This window comes from Acomys minous, assembly GCF_964271855.1.
Source record: "Acomys minous genome assembly, chromosome: 8".
NCBI lineage: Eukaryota > Metazoa > Chordata > Mammalia > Rodentia > Muridae > Acomys > Acomys minous.
The window spans coordinates 30,522,992-30,539,116 of record NC_140489.1 but is presented as its reverse complement, the minus strand read 5'-3'; the positions used below and the strand labels follow the sequence as shown (position 1 = coordinate 30,539,116).

At 52.9% G+C, this 16,125-nt stretch overlaps 1 protein-coding gene and 1 long non-coding RNA gene across 2 annotated transcripts; one reads left to right on the top strand and one right to left on the bottom strand.

The window, feature by feature from the left end:
- Window positions 1-3,165: 3,165 nt before the first annotated feature.
- On the bottom strand, window positions 3,166-13,131 carry ZDHHC22 (zDHHC palmitoyltransferase 22). Its single transcript, XM_084793533.1, has 3 exons — window positions 12,913-13,131; window positions 10,542-11,081; window positions 3,166-5,870 (listed from the first exon to the last, which is right to left on the bottom strand). Exons 2-3 carry the CDS (start codon window positions 11,065-11,067, stop codon window positions 5,605-5,607), a joined length of 792 nt encoding a protein of 263 aa, XP_084649659.1. The 5' UTR covers window positions 11,068-11,081; window positions 12,913-13,131; the 3' UTR covers window positions 3,166-5,604.
- On the top strand, window positions 12,934-15,841 carry LOC311604043. The gene is made up of 3 exons (XR_014781363.1): window positions 12,934-13,035; window positions 13,746-13,876; window positions 14,373-15,841. It is a non-coding gene; the product is annotated as an uncharacterized lncRNA (long non-coding RNA).
- Window positions 15,842-16,125: the final 284 nt, after the last annotated feature.

Genomic DNA, 16,125 nt, shown 5'->3' with positions numbered 1-16,125 from the left:
CACACACACACACACACACACACACACACACCCCAAATTAATCTGAGATGAGTCAGGGTCCTTGGGAGGATGGCCCAAGGAGATGATCCCCCCCCCCTTTTTTTTTCTTTTCCAGACAGGGCTTCTCTGCCTTGGCTGTCCTAAACTTACTTTGCAGACCAGGCTGGCCTCGAACTCACAGTGGTCCACCTGCCTCTGCCTCCCAAGTGCTGGGATTAAAGGCGAGTGCCACCATGTCCGTTTTCAAACCCTGCCTTGCAGTTCTCAGAAATCACAGGAACCTCCGTCTTCTCATAGCCTTCCTTCCTCCATTTCCCCCCCCCCCCAATCCCCCCAAGCCCTGCTTGCCTGCCTGGTATGCGCCTATGTATCCTGCCTGATCTACAAGTTGCCTCCTCTGGGAAGCCTTCCAGCGCACCCACATCTGGGGGGTGGGGAGTGGGGGGCTGTGCTGTCCTCCAGGCTTCCGTAGCACCTTGTCCTCCCATCAGCCCCGCTCTGACTGCTGAATCACAACCGGCTGCAATTTGTCTTCTTTCCCGTGAGCTCCCTGCGGTCCCATTCATCTTTGCTTTTCTGGTTCTTGGCACTGCGCCTGGCACAGAGTCAGCATCAGCGGACGCGTGAGGAATGAGTGGAGTAGCTGGGCCGGCACTGTGTACAGTCAGAGTACGGAGGGTAGGAGGAGAGGAGCTGTTTCCCAGCATCTCCTGCCCCACACAGCAGGAGGCTCGCGGGGCGGCAGAGATCTAGGCTCCTCACTCCAGCAGTTGGAGCCTTACTCCCTTCGCACCCTTTCTATCTTTAATTTTTTTAAACTTATTTTTTTAAATTGTGCGATTGTGTCTGTGTATGTGTGTGGGTGGGTCTCTGTGTATCATCTGTGCACATGAGTGCTGGAGTTAACAGGTGGTTGTGAGAGGCGCCTGATGTGCGTGCTGGGACTTGAACTCAGGTCCTCTGGAAGAGCAGCTTGTGTTCTTAATCACTGAGCCATCTCACTCACCCCTATTCTCCCCACCCCCTTTTTATCCATGGAGGGCACATCTCAGCTATCCCCGTGAGTGTCCCTGGAGGCAGAGCAGGAGCACTTGGAGGACAGAGGGCACAAGGAGGCGGGAGGGCAGTTGAAGAGCAGGCAAGTGCATAGGTAGTGGCAAAGACCATGGAGGTCCTAGGGAAGGACATTATTTCCTGGAAGCTAAGGGCCAGGTTGTTGCAGCAAAGGGGCCATAAGTTCAAGGTTCCTCAGGTTTACTCTCTTCCCAGAGTATTGTATGTTTCTAGACCTAAGAGTGAGGCTGCTTATACCGGGCTTGCCCAGCTCGAAGGTGTGAGTCAAAACAGAGTTACACACACTGTCTGTAGGGGCCGGGTATTTAGGCACTGAAGGAAAGAGACAGGTGCCTCGTCCATTACTGAATGTAAAGCCAGAGGACCTGTGGCTTCTTTCTGAAATAGGTACATGTCCTTTACCCAGCTTTTTTTTGGGGGGGGGGTCAAGAGTTGTGCTGCAAAGTGTGGCCTGCAGATGCCCCCCAATTTCTTCCTCAACCAAAGTCATAAAGGGGCTAGTTAACTACGGCATTGTCAACTGCTCGATCAGTGCTCCTGTGGCCCAGATCCTCCGTTCTGACCTCCCTGTCCCAGCCAGTGTCTCTGCCAACCTGTCCTTTGAAGTCACCTGATTTACTCTGTCTCAATCTGCAGGCCCTCTTGGGCCCTCTCTCTGTCGTGCCATGTGGTCTGAGAAGCGCCTCTGATCCCAGCCCACAATGCCACCTCCACGTGGATTATACGGCCACTCCACCCCATTTCTCCCTCCTCCTCCATCCTCCAAGACTACTTTTTCCCCCCTCTTTGCAGTCTACTACTGATCTTGCCATTCCAAAACGTCAGTGGCTGTCTATTGTCCCTCAACAGTAGCTCGGTGTTCAAAGTCTCTCCTGCTCATGTAGCTTTCACTCCCTCTCACTGTGATGGTCCCTGTAGCCCAGGGCTCCAGGCACATTCCGCTACCAAAAAAGCACTTCTCCCTTTCAAGCTGCCAAGATCTCACCCATCTACCCAGGCCTGCACAAAGGGAACCCCGTCTCCCACCCCTGACAGCTGGACATACACTCTGTGCCTCTCTGAGCTCTCTCAGGAGCCTCTCCCAGAGTGAAAGCTCCACAGCAGCAGAGGCTTCTGAGCATGCAGTAAGCAGAGCGTGGCACCAGGGAAGTAAGCCCTCAGTAGCAACTGTTGAGTGGTGACTATGTGCCTCACGCCAGCTAAGCGTCAAGGATACAGGGCTAAAAAGGGTGGGTGTGGTGTTGGCCTACGGATGGACAGGCCTTGCTCTCTAGAACATGCTAATGATGGGCTGCCTGGCCTCTCAGGGTTTGGCCTGCTGGCTACGTGGTGGCTGGGGCTCTGACAGGTCACACAGAATCAACACTTGCCCTTTGTGTCCCGTTCGTCCAGGCCTGCATGCCTTTAGAATGCTTCAGAGGTTCACACCCTGAAGAGACTGGCATGCTTCTGGTTGCCCCCAAGGCTGGCAAGCCTGAGAGGTCGGGAGGCTTACCCTCAAGCTAGGTTGCTGGCTGAGATGAAGGAGTGGATGGGCTTCCACCCTCTTCCTCACCTACCCCTCTGTACCAAAGAGAAGAGGGAAATTCTCAGATGAGATCTCTTATTTGTAGTCTCTATGGTCCACAGACCCCAGGGCCAAGGACCTACTACCCAGAAGGGCTGAGAGTCACACCACACCACCACCACACAGCATGGCCCTGACCAGTCACAATGGACATGGTGTATGGGAAATGAGATGAGGTCCTGGATTAAGGTCACATTGTTCAGTGAACCTGGGGCCTCTAGGGAGGAGCCAGGGTACTGGAATCTTGCTATAGCTACTTACCCAATAGGACAGAACCATTCTTTTTTTCTTTTCTTTTCTTTCTTTTCTTTTTCTTTTTTTTTTTTTTGAGACAGGGTTTCTCTGTGTAGCCTTGGCTGTCCTAGACTCACTCTGTAGACCAGGCTGGCCTTGAACTCACAGAGATCCTGAGTGCTGGGATGAAAGGCGTGTGCCACCACACCTGGCTATTCTTAATCATTATAGATCAGCATCAGCATCTACCATCTCCCCAGCCCTGCCACCAACCAGACAGACAAATCAAATACAGTTGGAAACCACATATTTTATTGATAGTCTTCATTAACAACGCACAGCCATGGGCACAAGTGCTACTCAAGTACCACACCTTGGCAACCATCCCCTTTCGAAACCTGGTAGCTGGTCAGTCCCCGGAGGATCAACAGCTGCAGGTGGCAGCAGAAACCGGCACAGGCCAGGCCCTCCCTAGAGCCACTCCTCCTTGACAAGTGTTTAAGAGCTGGCCACCGGAAGTTCTCTCTTTCCCTCCGGGATGTCGGGCACCACGGTACTGAGCCTGGACAATGCAGGGCTGACTTTCAAGTTTGAACTTTAAGGTCAAGAGAGCTTCAAGGCCTAAGCTATCCAGCCCTCTCCCGTCCCTTGTTTCTTCATGCTGCTAAAGGGAAGGCTTTCCTTCAGGCCTGTGCATCTTTTCCCTCCAAGAGGCTGGCTTCAGTGACTGCCAGGAAAGCAGGGTGAACTCTAGGAATCCTCTGCCCTTGATGGTAGGGCATTTGGATTGCTCGTGACCAAGACTCAGTCCACAGGTGATGCTTGATAAATATAGGGAGGATGAACGGATGGAGGATGAACAAATGGAGGCCTAAAAAATGAGTGCTGGAGGGAGATGAGCAGAAAAGCCATTACTACGTTTGCCCTCTGGAGGGCGCCAAAGTAGGGCCTGCATAATATCCTCCTGGGCTCTGTTCAAGAATTCAGGAGCAATGGCTTGGGGACACTGTGGCCACCCACTGGACACTACAGCCTCAATGCGTGTATAGATGTTGGATTGGCCATGGGACCAAGTCAGGAGAGGGTCTTTATGTGGCTCCTACTCCTTCATATGCCCCAGGAGTCTGTCTGGTCCTCTGGGTCTCAGATCACAAGGCAATACTCCAATCTAGAGCTAGTCAAGATGGATTGTCAATTACACTTTAATGTTTTATCCTTTCCACAAACTCCTCAGGGCCGACCGTGACCTCCAGGCTTTTCTCTCTCTCTACAACTGCCTCAACCTGGTCCTTACACAGTTATACCTCCCTGTCCTCCCCTGCCAGCCCCTCTCAGCTACTGCAGACACCGGGAAGCCTTCTGAGTGGCTGGATAGGGTGCAGAAAGTCTATGTTATGATTGTTAGACCCTAACCCCTGCCAAATGAAAACAGCTGGCTCCCAGGTGTCTCTAAAGATCTTGGCCCTGGGCCCAGCAGCATCAAAGAAGACATTGGAATCAAGGAGTGGATAGGAACCTCTAAGTTCATCTAGAACAAACTAGTACAAAAGTCTCTTTCACGGCATTCCCGGTAGATAACTACCTAGACCCTGTCAAAATTCTTCCAGAGATCAGCGCTAACCCCAGGTAGTATTCACACTGGATGGCTTTGGCTGCAAGAGACTCAACCCACTTGCCCCTCCCTCTTTCCCCTTCAATACTCACTTTTCTTCTGTGCTTATAACAACACTCCTCACCTCCACTCCCTCTTACACACACACACACACACACACACACACACACACACGATTATATAAGGCTATATAGAAACACACTTCCCTCATTACTTATGGGTAACTCCCTTTTCTCGCTCTCCTATTTTCCCTTCCTAATATCTAGCAAAAATCTAGAGCCTGAAGATCAAAGGGAGAGGGCAGAGGAATTCCAGGGAAAGGAAGGAAGGATCCAGCTCACTCCTGGGCTGTGCTGTGTTGGGGTGGCCAGCTAGGGCAGGCTGGGCAGGGAACAGCATTACAAAACAGCAGGTCATTGATGCTGTCTCTAGGGAATGGGCCTTGTATGTGGGTTGGGCATCGAGTGCCTGTGCTTCTCCTGACATACACACACACACACACACACACACACACACACACACACACACAGACACGCACACTGACTATCCCTCCAGGGGCCGAGGGTGTATTCCCCACCCCTTCCCATTTTCACTAGCAGTTGGCAAAGCTTACTCGACTGCCACTCTTGCATGGTGACTGGACCATTTACCAGCCTCCAGGTCCTGTGGAGTCTCCTGCCAACAGCAAGAAGATAGTCTCCACCATCAATAGGAAGAGAAGGGTTTTAGCAAAAGCAGCAATGACCTGAGACATGAGAGTAAATGGTCCAGGAAGGGGGCAGGGCCAGGGCCAGGGGCAGGGCCAGGGGCAGGGCCAGGGGCAGGGCCAGGGGCAGGGGCAAGGCTTCCCAGAAGAAAACTGGAAGCAGAAATACCCTAACAATCTAGCAGCCACCTACCTGGCTGGGCCATGAGCATCCTAATGATGCTCAGGTGGCCATTTCCCCTCCGTGTCAGGATGCACCTGTTACTATAGCCTCTGAGGGTTGAAGACCTGGGGTGGATATGAGGCCCTTTCTAGGAGAGGGTGTGGTTTGTCACAGGTGGAGACAAGGGTGCTGTTGTCTTGTTCAGGAGGAACTGAGACAGAGAAACAGCAGGAGTGCTTGCCCGCTGGCTATTTGTCCTGCTGCTTCGAGCTCTCAGTGCCGACATTGAACATGGGGACCAGCAAGCCCAGCAGCCACCTCTTTCCGAAGACTTCCTGTAAATTCTTGCGCCAGGGCCGTGCTCTCACTGCCATCCCCTTTCGAACCTGGTAGCGGGTCTGTCCCCGAAGGATCAACAGCAGCTGGTGGCAGCAGAAACCGGCGCAGGCCAGGCCCACAGCAAACCACAGGTAGAGCATGAGGATGACGAACATGTCAGAACCGAGGACAGCTCCTGCGGGGGAGGGGGGAAAACACCAGACCGCTTTACACCCAGGCGGCGTACCCAGGCGCTCAGCACACAGGGCGCTTTCCCTGCAAGGCAGGGAGAGAGGCTCAGGAGTTGGAAGTTGCGATTTGTAGCAATCTCAGCTCTGCAGTCTGGGAGACTGGGGCTGAGCTCCTAGCCCTAAGTTTTCCTTTGTGCTGGTGGCTCCTGAAGAGAGGGCGGGGGGGGGGCGGTGAGGGGTGAACCGGGGGCCTGGAGAGATGAAGAAAAAGCTAAATGAGCTCACCGAAAAAACCCCCTAATTTCTGGCACAGCCTAGACTCTGCACATTTCCCTGCACAATGCCTCGCTTTCTAGGTTGGAAATGGGGTGGGGGTGGGGGTGGGGGTGGGGGTAGGGGTGGGTTCACAGGAGGAAAGAAGAGCGACCTTAGGAACCTAAAGAGGGACCTGGTACCTGGGCTGCTGTCTAGACTGCAGCCAGTTCTCCCTGAGAGGCGGGGAGCCCTGTCTGGGAGGAAGTGGGAAACTGACAGCATGATGGAGAACCGGACCTGGTCATGGGAATAAGTCACGAGCTCAGCCTCAAGGGCAGCACACAGAGTCGACTTAGAGAACAATTCAGTCATTAACGTTAACAAGAGAAGGAGGCACTGGGACACTCAGCCAAAGCAGTCCTGCCAGTTAAGTCCGCGGACTAAGGCTCCAAGAGGGCCCTAAGGCCATCATCCGTTCAGCACCCTGCCACGGGACAGCACCTCCTCGGCATGATCTAACTCCCCTCCCCCACTTCCTGTGGCTGTTTTTAAAGGTCCACATAGTTAAGAGACCTCATGTGTCCTCGGAGTCTGAGGTAGAGGGACTGGTCTGTGCTGAAATTGAACCTCCCAGCTGTGTAGACTTGCACAGGTTTCTTAATTTGTCTGCGTTGCAGGCTGCTCATCAGCAAGATGGCTATAATAACGCGTCTTAAGTTTGCATGGTTGCAGGTGCTTGGAGTTGCCAGCGTTGAGGTTTACACCCAGTGCTGAATGCCATGGCTCAGAGGAGGAGACTACATCCCCAAATGGTTCAAGTTTAAATCCTAAGACCCTCAGGCCTCCCCCCAGGGCTTGGTGTCCTGTCTGGGCTGCAACTTTGGTGGCTGCAGTAAACACATCTACCTTGGCATGCTTTGCAGCCAGAGCAGTGGGCTGAGCATAGAATGCAGGGGTCGGGGCGGGGGGGGGGGCTTTCTCATCTCTCAGCTGGCAACCCAACATCACCTTCTTCCCAGAGGCTCTCGGTGCCTGCTGCAGGGATGTCAACGGACAACCTAGTCTACCCACATAAATCGCCACCGTCTTCCCTTCCGCTTGCCCAGCCTACCTCTTCCGCGGCTGCAGTTTCCAGACTCCAGAGAAGTAAGCATTAACACCTGTCAGTCTGAACCACGACGGATTCAGCAGCCCAAGATGAATCAATGTGCTGGCTTGCTCACTGGAAACCTATTTTCTTTAACCCTAGGAGCTTGGGTAGCAAGATTCTCTTTGCAAAGTTAGGGACAAATAGGTCCAGCTGCCTGGAGGACAAAAATCATATTCCAGATGGCATTCAGTAAAGCCCCTCCATCATCACTGGGGATAGCAAAGAGACCATCCCCTGACCCACTTTTTCCTTGTCAGTACAAATTAGCTTGGGCAGCCATGTGTAGAACAGAGACTCCTGGGGACATGATGCCCTTCCAGTTTGAGGAATACTGATGTGCAAGCTAGCCCTCAAGCTAGGATGTGAGAGACTCAGAGCTGTCAAGCTCAGGCTTGCCTTGCAACTCAGCCCCAGGAACAAGTCAGGCAGATGGAAGCCATTTCCCACAGGTTTCTAAATCAAGGCATAAGGCAAAGACCTCTTGGCCTTTTGTTGGCTCCATGCAGCAGCTACAAAAGGCTATTCTGGGGACCTGCTTTCTTTCTTTCTTTCTTTCAAAGTGTTTGAAGTTCCCTGGCCTGGCTGCTTCAGCGCCTCTAAACTATATAGCAACAGATCCTTGTTCGGAAAAATGACAAAACTTTCTTAAAGGCTCTGAACGATTACATCATCTACTTTTCTCTCTCCTTGCTCTCCTGCCACAACCATCTCTAACTCCTGTGCCACCCCCGCCCCAGCACATTCTGTAATACATCTGGGCACAGGCAGTCTCCCTCCTCCCAAAGAGGCCCACTCAGCATGAAGCAAGACCAGATAGCCAAGGTGGCAGAGCAGAAAGGAATGAACCTAGGACCCAAAGCTGCATGGCCCAGAAGCACTTAACCTGGCCGAGCCTTTGGCTTCCAGCCTTAAAACAATCAACCAACCAACCAGCCAAACCATAATACCTGTCTCCTAAATTAGCCCTAAGGATTGGATGCAATGAGACCTGTCTAGTAGGATACAAAATAGCTATTTAATAAATTCTACACCCCCCCCCTCTTCCTCCTACTGGGACTTCTAGTGACATCTACCATGGATACTAATCCAAACGCCATGGTACATGTCAAATGGTGTCACCTCCGTTCTCAAGAGAATGACGCTTGCATGGGTGACACAAAGCCAAAAGGATGGAAACTTTTTCAAAATTCCTCAAATGACCCCCATCCCCTTACCTTTGACACTCCCCAAGGCTTTGGAGTCAGTGGCCAGTAGCATTTTAGAAGTCCCTTCCCTGCCCCCAACACACACATAAAGACGGGAGGCTTTCAGGGCCTCCTCGTTCCTAGTCATTTCAGGTGCTAGTGGCAGGTCTCGATCTTGGGGGGGGGTGGGGGGGCAGGGGGAGGGGTGATTTCTGAATTAAACAACTGCCTTGGTACAGCCTCCTGCCTACTTGATCTGAGCAGCTGAGAGGGTACGCTCTGGAGCATTTAGACTGGGAACTGAGGAAGAAGAAGGAAGCTCAACAGGGGAGTGTTTGCATGTGGAAAGGGCCAGGGGCGGATGTGAAGGGAGGAAGGAGAGATGAGCCGGATCTGGTGGCGAGCAGCCTTGAATTCCCTTTTTCGAGAGGGGATGGTGAGAGATGGTGGGATTCATACTGAAGCCAGAACAGATGCCTGGGCCCTGAGGTGGGCACGAGCTGGCTCGCCTTTCCCATCAGATCCCTTTCTCCCATATTTCCCAAACCTAGCACATATGGAGAGGCCTCACGCCCAGACTTAAATCAAACCATTTCAAGGGCTTCCTTCTGGAACCACCACCCATTTTTATGGTTGGTGAGACTACTTGGGAAAGGATGTGCGATCAGGTTCTCTGGCTCTCTCTGTCGCCCCACCTGCCTGCTCTCACACCCCACCCCCAGCCCACCCACCTGCCCTCCCCAATCCTGCTTATTTCAGTCTCTGGCAGCCTCCTGTGCCAGCACCAAGATCCAGAAGGCCCCAGAGCTCCAAGTTCTGGGCCCATCTTAGCCACCAGCTCTCTAGGCATTTCCCACGGCTGGTCCTCCCTGGGGCTCTGGGTTCCCACTGCCAATGGCATGATAGGTCTGTGTCTGGGAAGAGCTGAGCTAAAGATACGACAAAGGCTAAAGTGAGGGCTCCCTTAGGGTAGAGAAAACAATTCCTTTTTTCAAATTCCCAGCCTGGTGCTGTCCAGCCCAGGGGTTAGGACAGTCTGGCTCTCTGTAGAAGTAGCTCCCCTTTTTTTTTTAATCCTGAAAGGTCCAGTCAATGAGTTTGGGAATATGGACACTGGAGAGGAACATTGAATTGTAATTTAGGTACCTGGATTCAAGTCAGAGACAGCTACTCTGGGGGAGTAAGATACTAGGTAGGTCATTTAGTCCCAGCTAAGACTCAGTTTTGTTTGTGTGTTTGTTTGTTTGTTTAATCTGAGAAATGGACCTAACGACACCAGACACACATCTTTGTGTGCACATTACTAATTATAGAGATCAAATTGGTCAGAATCAAAAGTCAAGGTGAGCAAAGTCAAGAGTGGAAAGAAATGAAGTAGGGAAAAATGCCAGGGCCAGGTAGAAATCAACTGCCATCAGGAGCTCTTTGAGACTATTCAAAATACAGCCCTCAAGGTGGGCTCATGTGCTCTCCAGTATGAGGACTCATGTGCCTGGCTCTAACAGGTGTCAGAACCTTCCAGAGGGCCAGATCCTACACCAGGCTGGACCTCTGGAGTGTGGACTTGTAGCCAGTGAGGTGGCTCTGAGCCACCTGCTAACCGTCGAAGAGTCTGGTGGAGTCAAACTTCGTGGGTGTGAGGTTGGAGGTTAGGCTCCTGCTCAGCACAGCCTGAAGTAAAGTTTGGTTGGCCTCACTGTGATTGTTTGGTCACAGCTCCTGAAAGAGTGTGTGGGTAGAGCTGAGGTCCAGGCCAATGGAGAGCACAGCATGAGCTCTGAAGAAACATGCTTGGCCTGAGAAGTGTACGGCCTGGGTACCATTATTTTATGAGTAACATATAGTATGAAGCATGAGGAGGGTGGGATGTCCGACAAAATAGAGCATGCCCAGTTAATATGAACTGCTCATAGATTACAGTTTGTTTTCTCATTATGCCTCCTGCAATAACCAGGACATAATCATACCAACCAATTGTTTATCTGACCGTTTGAGCTGCGTGTCCTCCTGTGTTTTTATTTGAAAAAACTGGGGGGTTGGGGTTGGGAGGTCTTGTTTGCGGAACCTGCCTGCCAAGACCCACTCACCAGAGAAGAACTGGCTGACTGAAGTGGGCAGGAGCGTGAGGAAGGCCAGAGGGTGGGCGAAGGAGACGGAAAGGACCGCTGAGATGTAGGCCACTCCAGCCACCATGGAGTAAAGGCAGGCCAGTGAGGTGTAGAGGCAGAACAGGATGAAGTTGCGCATGTTCCTGCTGCCGATGCAGTTGCCGGTGAAGAAACAGTGATGGTCGTGCCTCAGTGTGACTCGGGAGCACACTCGGCAGAAGTGGGTGCTGGGTGGTGGGCACTGAGATCTCTGGGACGAGGTTTCCTGGCAGGCACCCAGGTCGTCTGGGGAGTTCTGGATGACCAGGACGTAATTGCCCAGGGCATTGGCTGAGAGGAACAGGAAGAGCGCCCCGTGAAGCATGGCAGGCGAGAAGAACGGGGTGGCTGTGGGGTCCTCATGCATGCTGGGCAGGAAGAGGAAGAGCTGCAGTACGAAGGTCACCAAAGAAATGCAAAGGAAATAGGCAGGGGCCACCACGTTGAGCAGCCGCAGGGCCAGCATCCTCGGTTACATTCCTAAGGGATGCAAGGAGAGAGGAAGCCTTACAGGGTTGCCCACGGTCATCCTGGCGTTCTTCTCCTGGGTCGACCGTTTGGAGGACTGTACACAAACCTCCCAAACTTTGCCCCCTGGGATCACACTTTCTGGTTTCTCTAATTTGGGACCAAGAAGGTTAGAGACCCAGAGACCATAGCTGGCCAGACCTACTTCAGATAAGTCTCGGTTGCCTTGGAGTCATGGAGGTCAGGCACAAGGAGGAAAGGACCTGTTTGCATTGCAGAGTGATTGTATATGGGGGGGGGAGATAAGGGAGGTTTAGGAGCTGGGGGGGGGGAGGAAATGCTACTGTATTACAGTAATGGATACAACCCACTTTGGGGATCTCTGGCTGAAGCTTCCCTAGGAGAAAAAAAAGGTTGGGAGCGGTGATGGAGAGAACCGGTTGACTCTTGGAAATCCTGATTCCCCCTCCCCCTCCCCCCATTCCTATCTTCAGCAGTGCTCTGTGTCCTCACAGGTTACCCAAAGCTCTCAGGAAGTAGCTGTGCTGTGGACCATGATGTATGTTCCCTTGTGTATGTTCCCTTGTGTGTGTCCATACGTGGTGTGTGTGTGTGTGTGTGTGTGTGTGTGTGTGTTTGTGTGTGTGTGTGTGTGTGTGTGTGTGTGTGTGTGTGTGTGTGTGTGTATCTATGGCCTGCCACCTGGCTTTTTCTTAAAAAAAAAAAATCAATTAAAACAATTAGAACACTCGATGCAGTCACACGTGTTCAGGCGCTGAGTAGGGTGGAGGTGTAGCCAGAGTCCTTGTGCCACTGGATTCTGAACAGTTCATTTTCCAGCCGCTGGTTGCCCTGACTATTTCTATAAAATCTTTGCAAAGAGTGTTTTCCTTTGAGGCAATGAAATTGAAATCCCCCATTCGCACCCGCCTTTCGCTTTCCTGGCGGGAGAAACCCAAACAATCCCCAAGGCGCCGAAACCCTTTCGATGCCAAGAAGCCCGTCCTGGGCGGACTAGTGGATGCTTGGTAGCTTTTCCTGGGATGACTTCACACACAGGGTCAAACGCAGCTCCACCTCCTAATGACCCCGAGCCCCTGCTCAACTCTGATACCGCGGGGGAAATACGCTCCGTGTGTTGAGAAGAACTTTCCAGTGGTCTAAGTAATCGGCCAGAAGGAGGCAGGAGAAAAGTTCTGGAAAGGAGGCTGCACCCAGGATGGATGCATGCCACGGGGCATGGGGGCCAGGCTGTCATGTCTGGGCTGAGACATTGGTCACCTTGAAATCTTTGCAGGTAGGTGAGTGACTGTGCCTACTGCTCTAGGGACCTGCAGCCTCTCTGTACCTCTGCGCTACAGCTCAGTGAGAGCTTGGGGGTGATCTCTGGGGGATCAGCAAGCCCCTCAGACATGCATCCCTGAAGGCCATGGGGGCGCTGCCCACTCCACAGAGCCCTGGGTACCGGGCTCCGGCAAAGGAAGCAAGTGTCTTCCCGGCGCCAGTCGCCAGGGGGGCGCGGGAGCAGCCTCCAGATGCGCCGTAGCTCTGGGAAGAAGAAGGACAGGGGCTGGGGGAGTGTGGGGCGCCGGGTAGGCGGCCTCAGCCGGGGCCCTGCATCCCTCAACCGCCAACAGAGAGTGGCCGGCGGCGGCGGTAAGCGTGGGGAGCTGTCCGCTCAGCACCGGCGCCCGCCTCACCGGCCTCCGAGGGTGCCACCGGAGCCCTGCAGACCCAGGCAGCGCGGGCACCCTCTGGTTCCTCCGCCACTGCCTCCTGGACATCCAGGCAGCCGCCCCCCAGAGCGGCCACTACACCGCAGAGGGCTGGGGAACGAACTCACCGAGCTCTGGTCGCCACAGGAGGAACCCCGGACGCCGGCCCTGGTCTTCCCCGAGGCTGCAAAGTTGTGGGCTCGCCTGACCGGCTCGCAGCCTCCTCACGCTTCGTTTCGGGGACTGGGCAGGTAGCGGGGGGAGGGGGTACGGGGAGGGGGGAGCGGGTAGCTGCCGCCCTCCTACTTGGGCGCCAGAGAGTGGGGGCCAGGAGGCGGCGGGGATGGCAGCTGGGCACCCCCCCAGCTTCGCCACCCCTCCCTCCGCTCCTGGGGGCGGTGCTCTGGCCACAGGCTCAGCACTGAGGACTTGCCCCCCACACCCCCGCCCTTCCCGCCACCCCCTCCCGCCCCCAGGGCGGATTGTGGCGCCCTGCCTTACTGCAACCCTGACTCCAACTGGGAAGTGGGGATTCAGCCCTGAAGCACACGCTTCAGCCATAACCTGACCACCCTTGCTCCCCTCTTCCTGTTTGTGACCCCTCCCCGCTGTCGGCTAGGGCCAAGGAAACCTTGTGTGTAGGTGTGTGTGTGTGTGTGTGTGTGTGTGTGTGTGTGTGTGTGTGTGTGTGTGTGTGTGTTGACGTGGGGGATGTTAAGAGCTCAGTTTACCCATGAAGATCAGCATTATCTCAGAAGGGCTGTGAACTGAGGGGTGCGAGCCAATCCACCTGGGTGTGGATATCCACCCCTCACCGTTTACTGGGTGAGCCTACATTCCAGTGTATTTTGTAGATCAGAGGACTGAATGTTAGTGGTTGTAAAGCCTGCTTGGGATGAGTACTGTTCCGTGTCTTAGATCAACATCATCATTAACGACCACAGATTGGCCCTTTCCTCAGGGGCAGGCACTGTGCTGAAGCCAGGACAGGACAGCTACCTTAACCCTCCAGTCTATTCCCTGAACCCATCTGAGCTCCATTCTAGGGACAAGAAGGTGACACTAAGTCACATGCCCAAGGTCATGCAGCAGGTGAGTGTTGCGGCCTGGATTTGAACCTGATTCTAGCACGATGCTCCTCTCCTCAGCTTCTGCCCACTTTAGTGTCACCTGGAACCCAGGGGGCAGCTTTGGTTTGGGAGAGGGGAGGACAACAGGGCTTTATCCAGACTCAGAGCTGGGACCCGAAGCTTCTCCTGCCCCTATCTCCTTTTCACACTGTTCTCATGCGTGCACCACGAGATACCAGTGTATGGCAAACCTCTCTCTCCCTCCCTCTCCCTCTCCCTCCCTCCCTCCCTCCCTCCTTCCTTCTCTCTCTCTCCCTCTCTCTCTCTTTCTCTCTCTCTCCCTCTCCCTCTCCCTCTCTCCCTCCCTCCCTCCTTCTCTCTCTCTCCCTCCCTCTCTCTCTGTCTCTCTCTCTCTGTCTCTCTCTGTCTCTCTCTGTCTCTCTCTCTCTCTCTCTCTCTCTCTCTCTCTCTCTCTCTCTCTCTCCTGTGTGTATGTGTGTGCGCACCTATGGATGTAGTGGGAGCCTAAGACCATGAAACATTACAAGAATATCAATGCCTTTACTAGCCTCAGTTTCCCGAGCTGTCGTGGCTCCCATTCCTGCCTTTCCCACTCCTCTGTGTTCAAACAAACATAATAAATGCTTATTGCTATCTCAGCTGGTTGATTAAAACGAGCAGTCCTTTGCAGTGAAGGCCATATGCTGATCAGCTTAGCCTCTATTTTTGAATCATCAGACACTGTTTTCTCTGTATTTTATCAGCATACATAAAAATAAAAAAGGGGCCAGGAAACCTTTTCACGTTCTAAAAGAATCTTATATATGAGAGGAAGAACAGCATGCCAGGTGGTAGCTTCTGAAAACACGGTGGCCCCGGGACAGACACAAGGAAGCACAAGAGGTCATTTTCTTTCTCCGGCAGCTTTGTATCACAAGCTGCCTGGCCCCCCTTGCACAAGCTCTGTCTGCCTCTCACAGAGGCTCGGGGTGGAGGGGGCCCAAAGGGCTCAGTCTGGACCACAGTGACTGAAAATCCCCATTCCTTAAATACCTTGAGAGTTGGGCACGTTTCTAATTTTATTTTGCATATGGGTGGGTGGTGGGGAAGGTGTGTGTGTGTGTGTGTGTGTGTGTGTGTGTGTGTGTGTGTGTGTAAGAAGGAGCTAGGCGAACGTGGGAAGACGTCAGTGGGGGAAGAGAACAGCCATCTAGGAGGGAGGAGATGAAAGGTTCAGACAGGAATGGACAGGATGATTATTTATTTAGAAGCCAAATTTATCAGCAGAAAAGGACATTAGAGCTGAAGTTCTAAGCCCGGTGATTCCTGATCCTTTGGCCCCTTGAGGAGCGGAGGGAGGGAAGAAAGAGCCAAATGCTTCGCCCCTGACAAAACTCCATAGGGAGGGCAACTTGAAACTTCACTTTGATTCTGGCCCCAAGATAAGCAGATCAAACATCGTTGCCACTTAGAGGCCATGTGAACTGAACAGACGATTTAACCTCTGCATTCTCACCCGTAAGTCGACAACAATGTCCACACTGGGGATGGTGGCCAAACTGCATGCTGTGCCCAGAGGGACAGAGGGACACTGCAGCACTCTTCTGTCCCTCTGCCTCCTCTCTCCCTTCTAGGCTCTAAGCTCTATCTCTCTATCTTCTCCCTTCTAAAATGAGAATTCCCACCTTGTATTGGAAATATTGGGGGTGAGGAGGCGTCTGGGGGTTTCCTGGAGTAGACTGAAGTAAGTCCCCTGATCGATGAATCCATACTGGTCTCTCTGGATAAAAATGAATTGTCTGGGTGCTGGATACATGGCTAAGAGGTTAAGAGCACTGGCCGCTCTTCCAAAGGTCCTGAGTTCAATTCACAGCAACCATATAGTGGTTCACAACCATCTATAACGAGATCTGGTGCCCTCTTCTGACATGCAGGTGTTTATATGTAGGCAGAACACTGTATACATAATAAATAAATCTTTTTTTTTTTTTAATGAATTGCCTGCTGAGGACACATTTGTTGTTGATCTTCTGTCGTGTCACCACCTACCCTGGCAATGGTCTTGATCTCACTCTCCACAGACAGTGTCAGAAAATAGTTTCTAACCCGCATTCCCCAACCGCCCTTGTCATCACAGTTGAGCTGTGATGGTCGTACCTGCAGGGGTTCCTGGGCAGCTGAGGAATCAGGCAGGCACCTGATTGCTGCTGAGCCCTCCCCTGGAGATGTGTGCTGTAAATTTTTCAATTTAGCGGTATTATTTGAATGAAC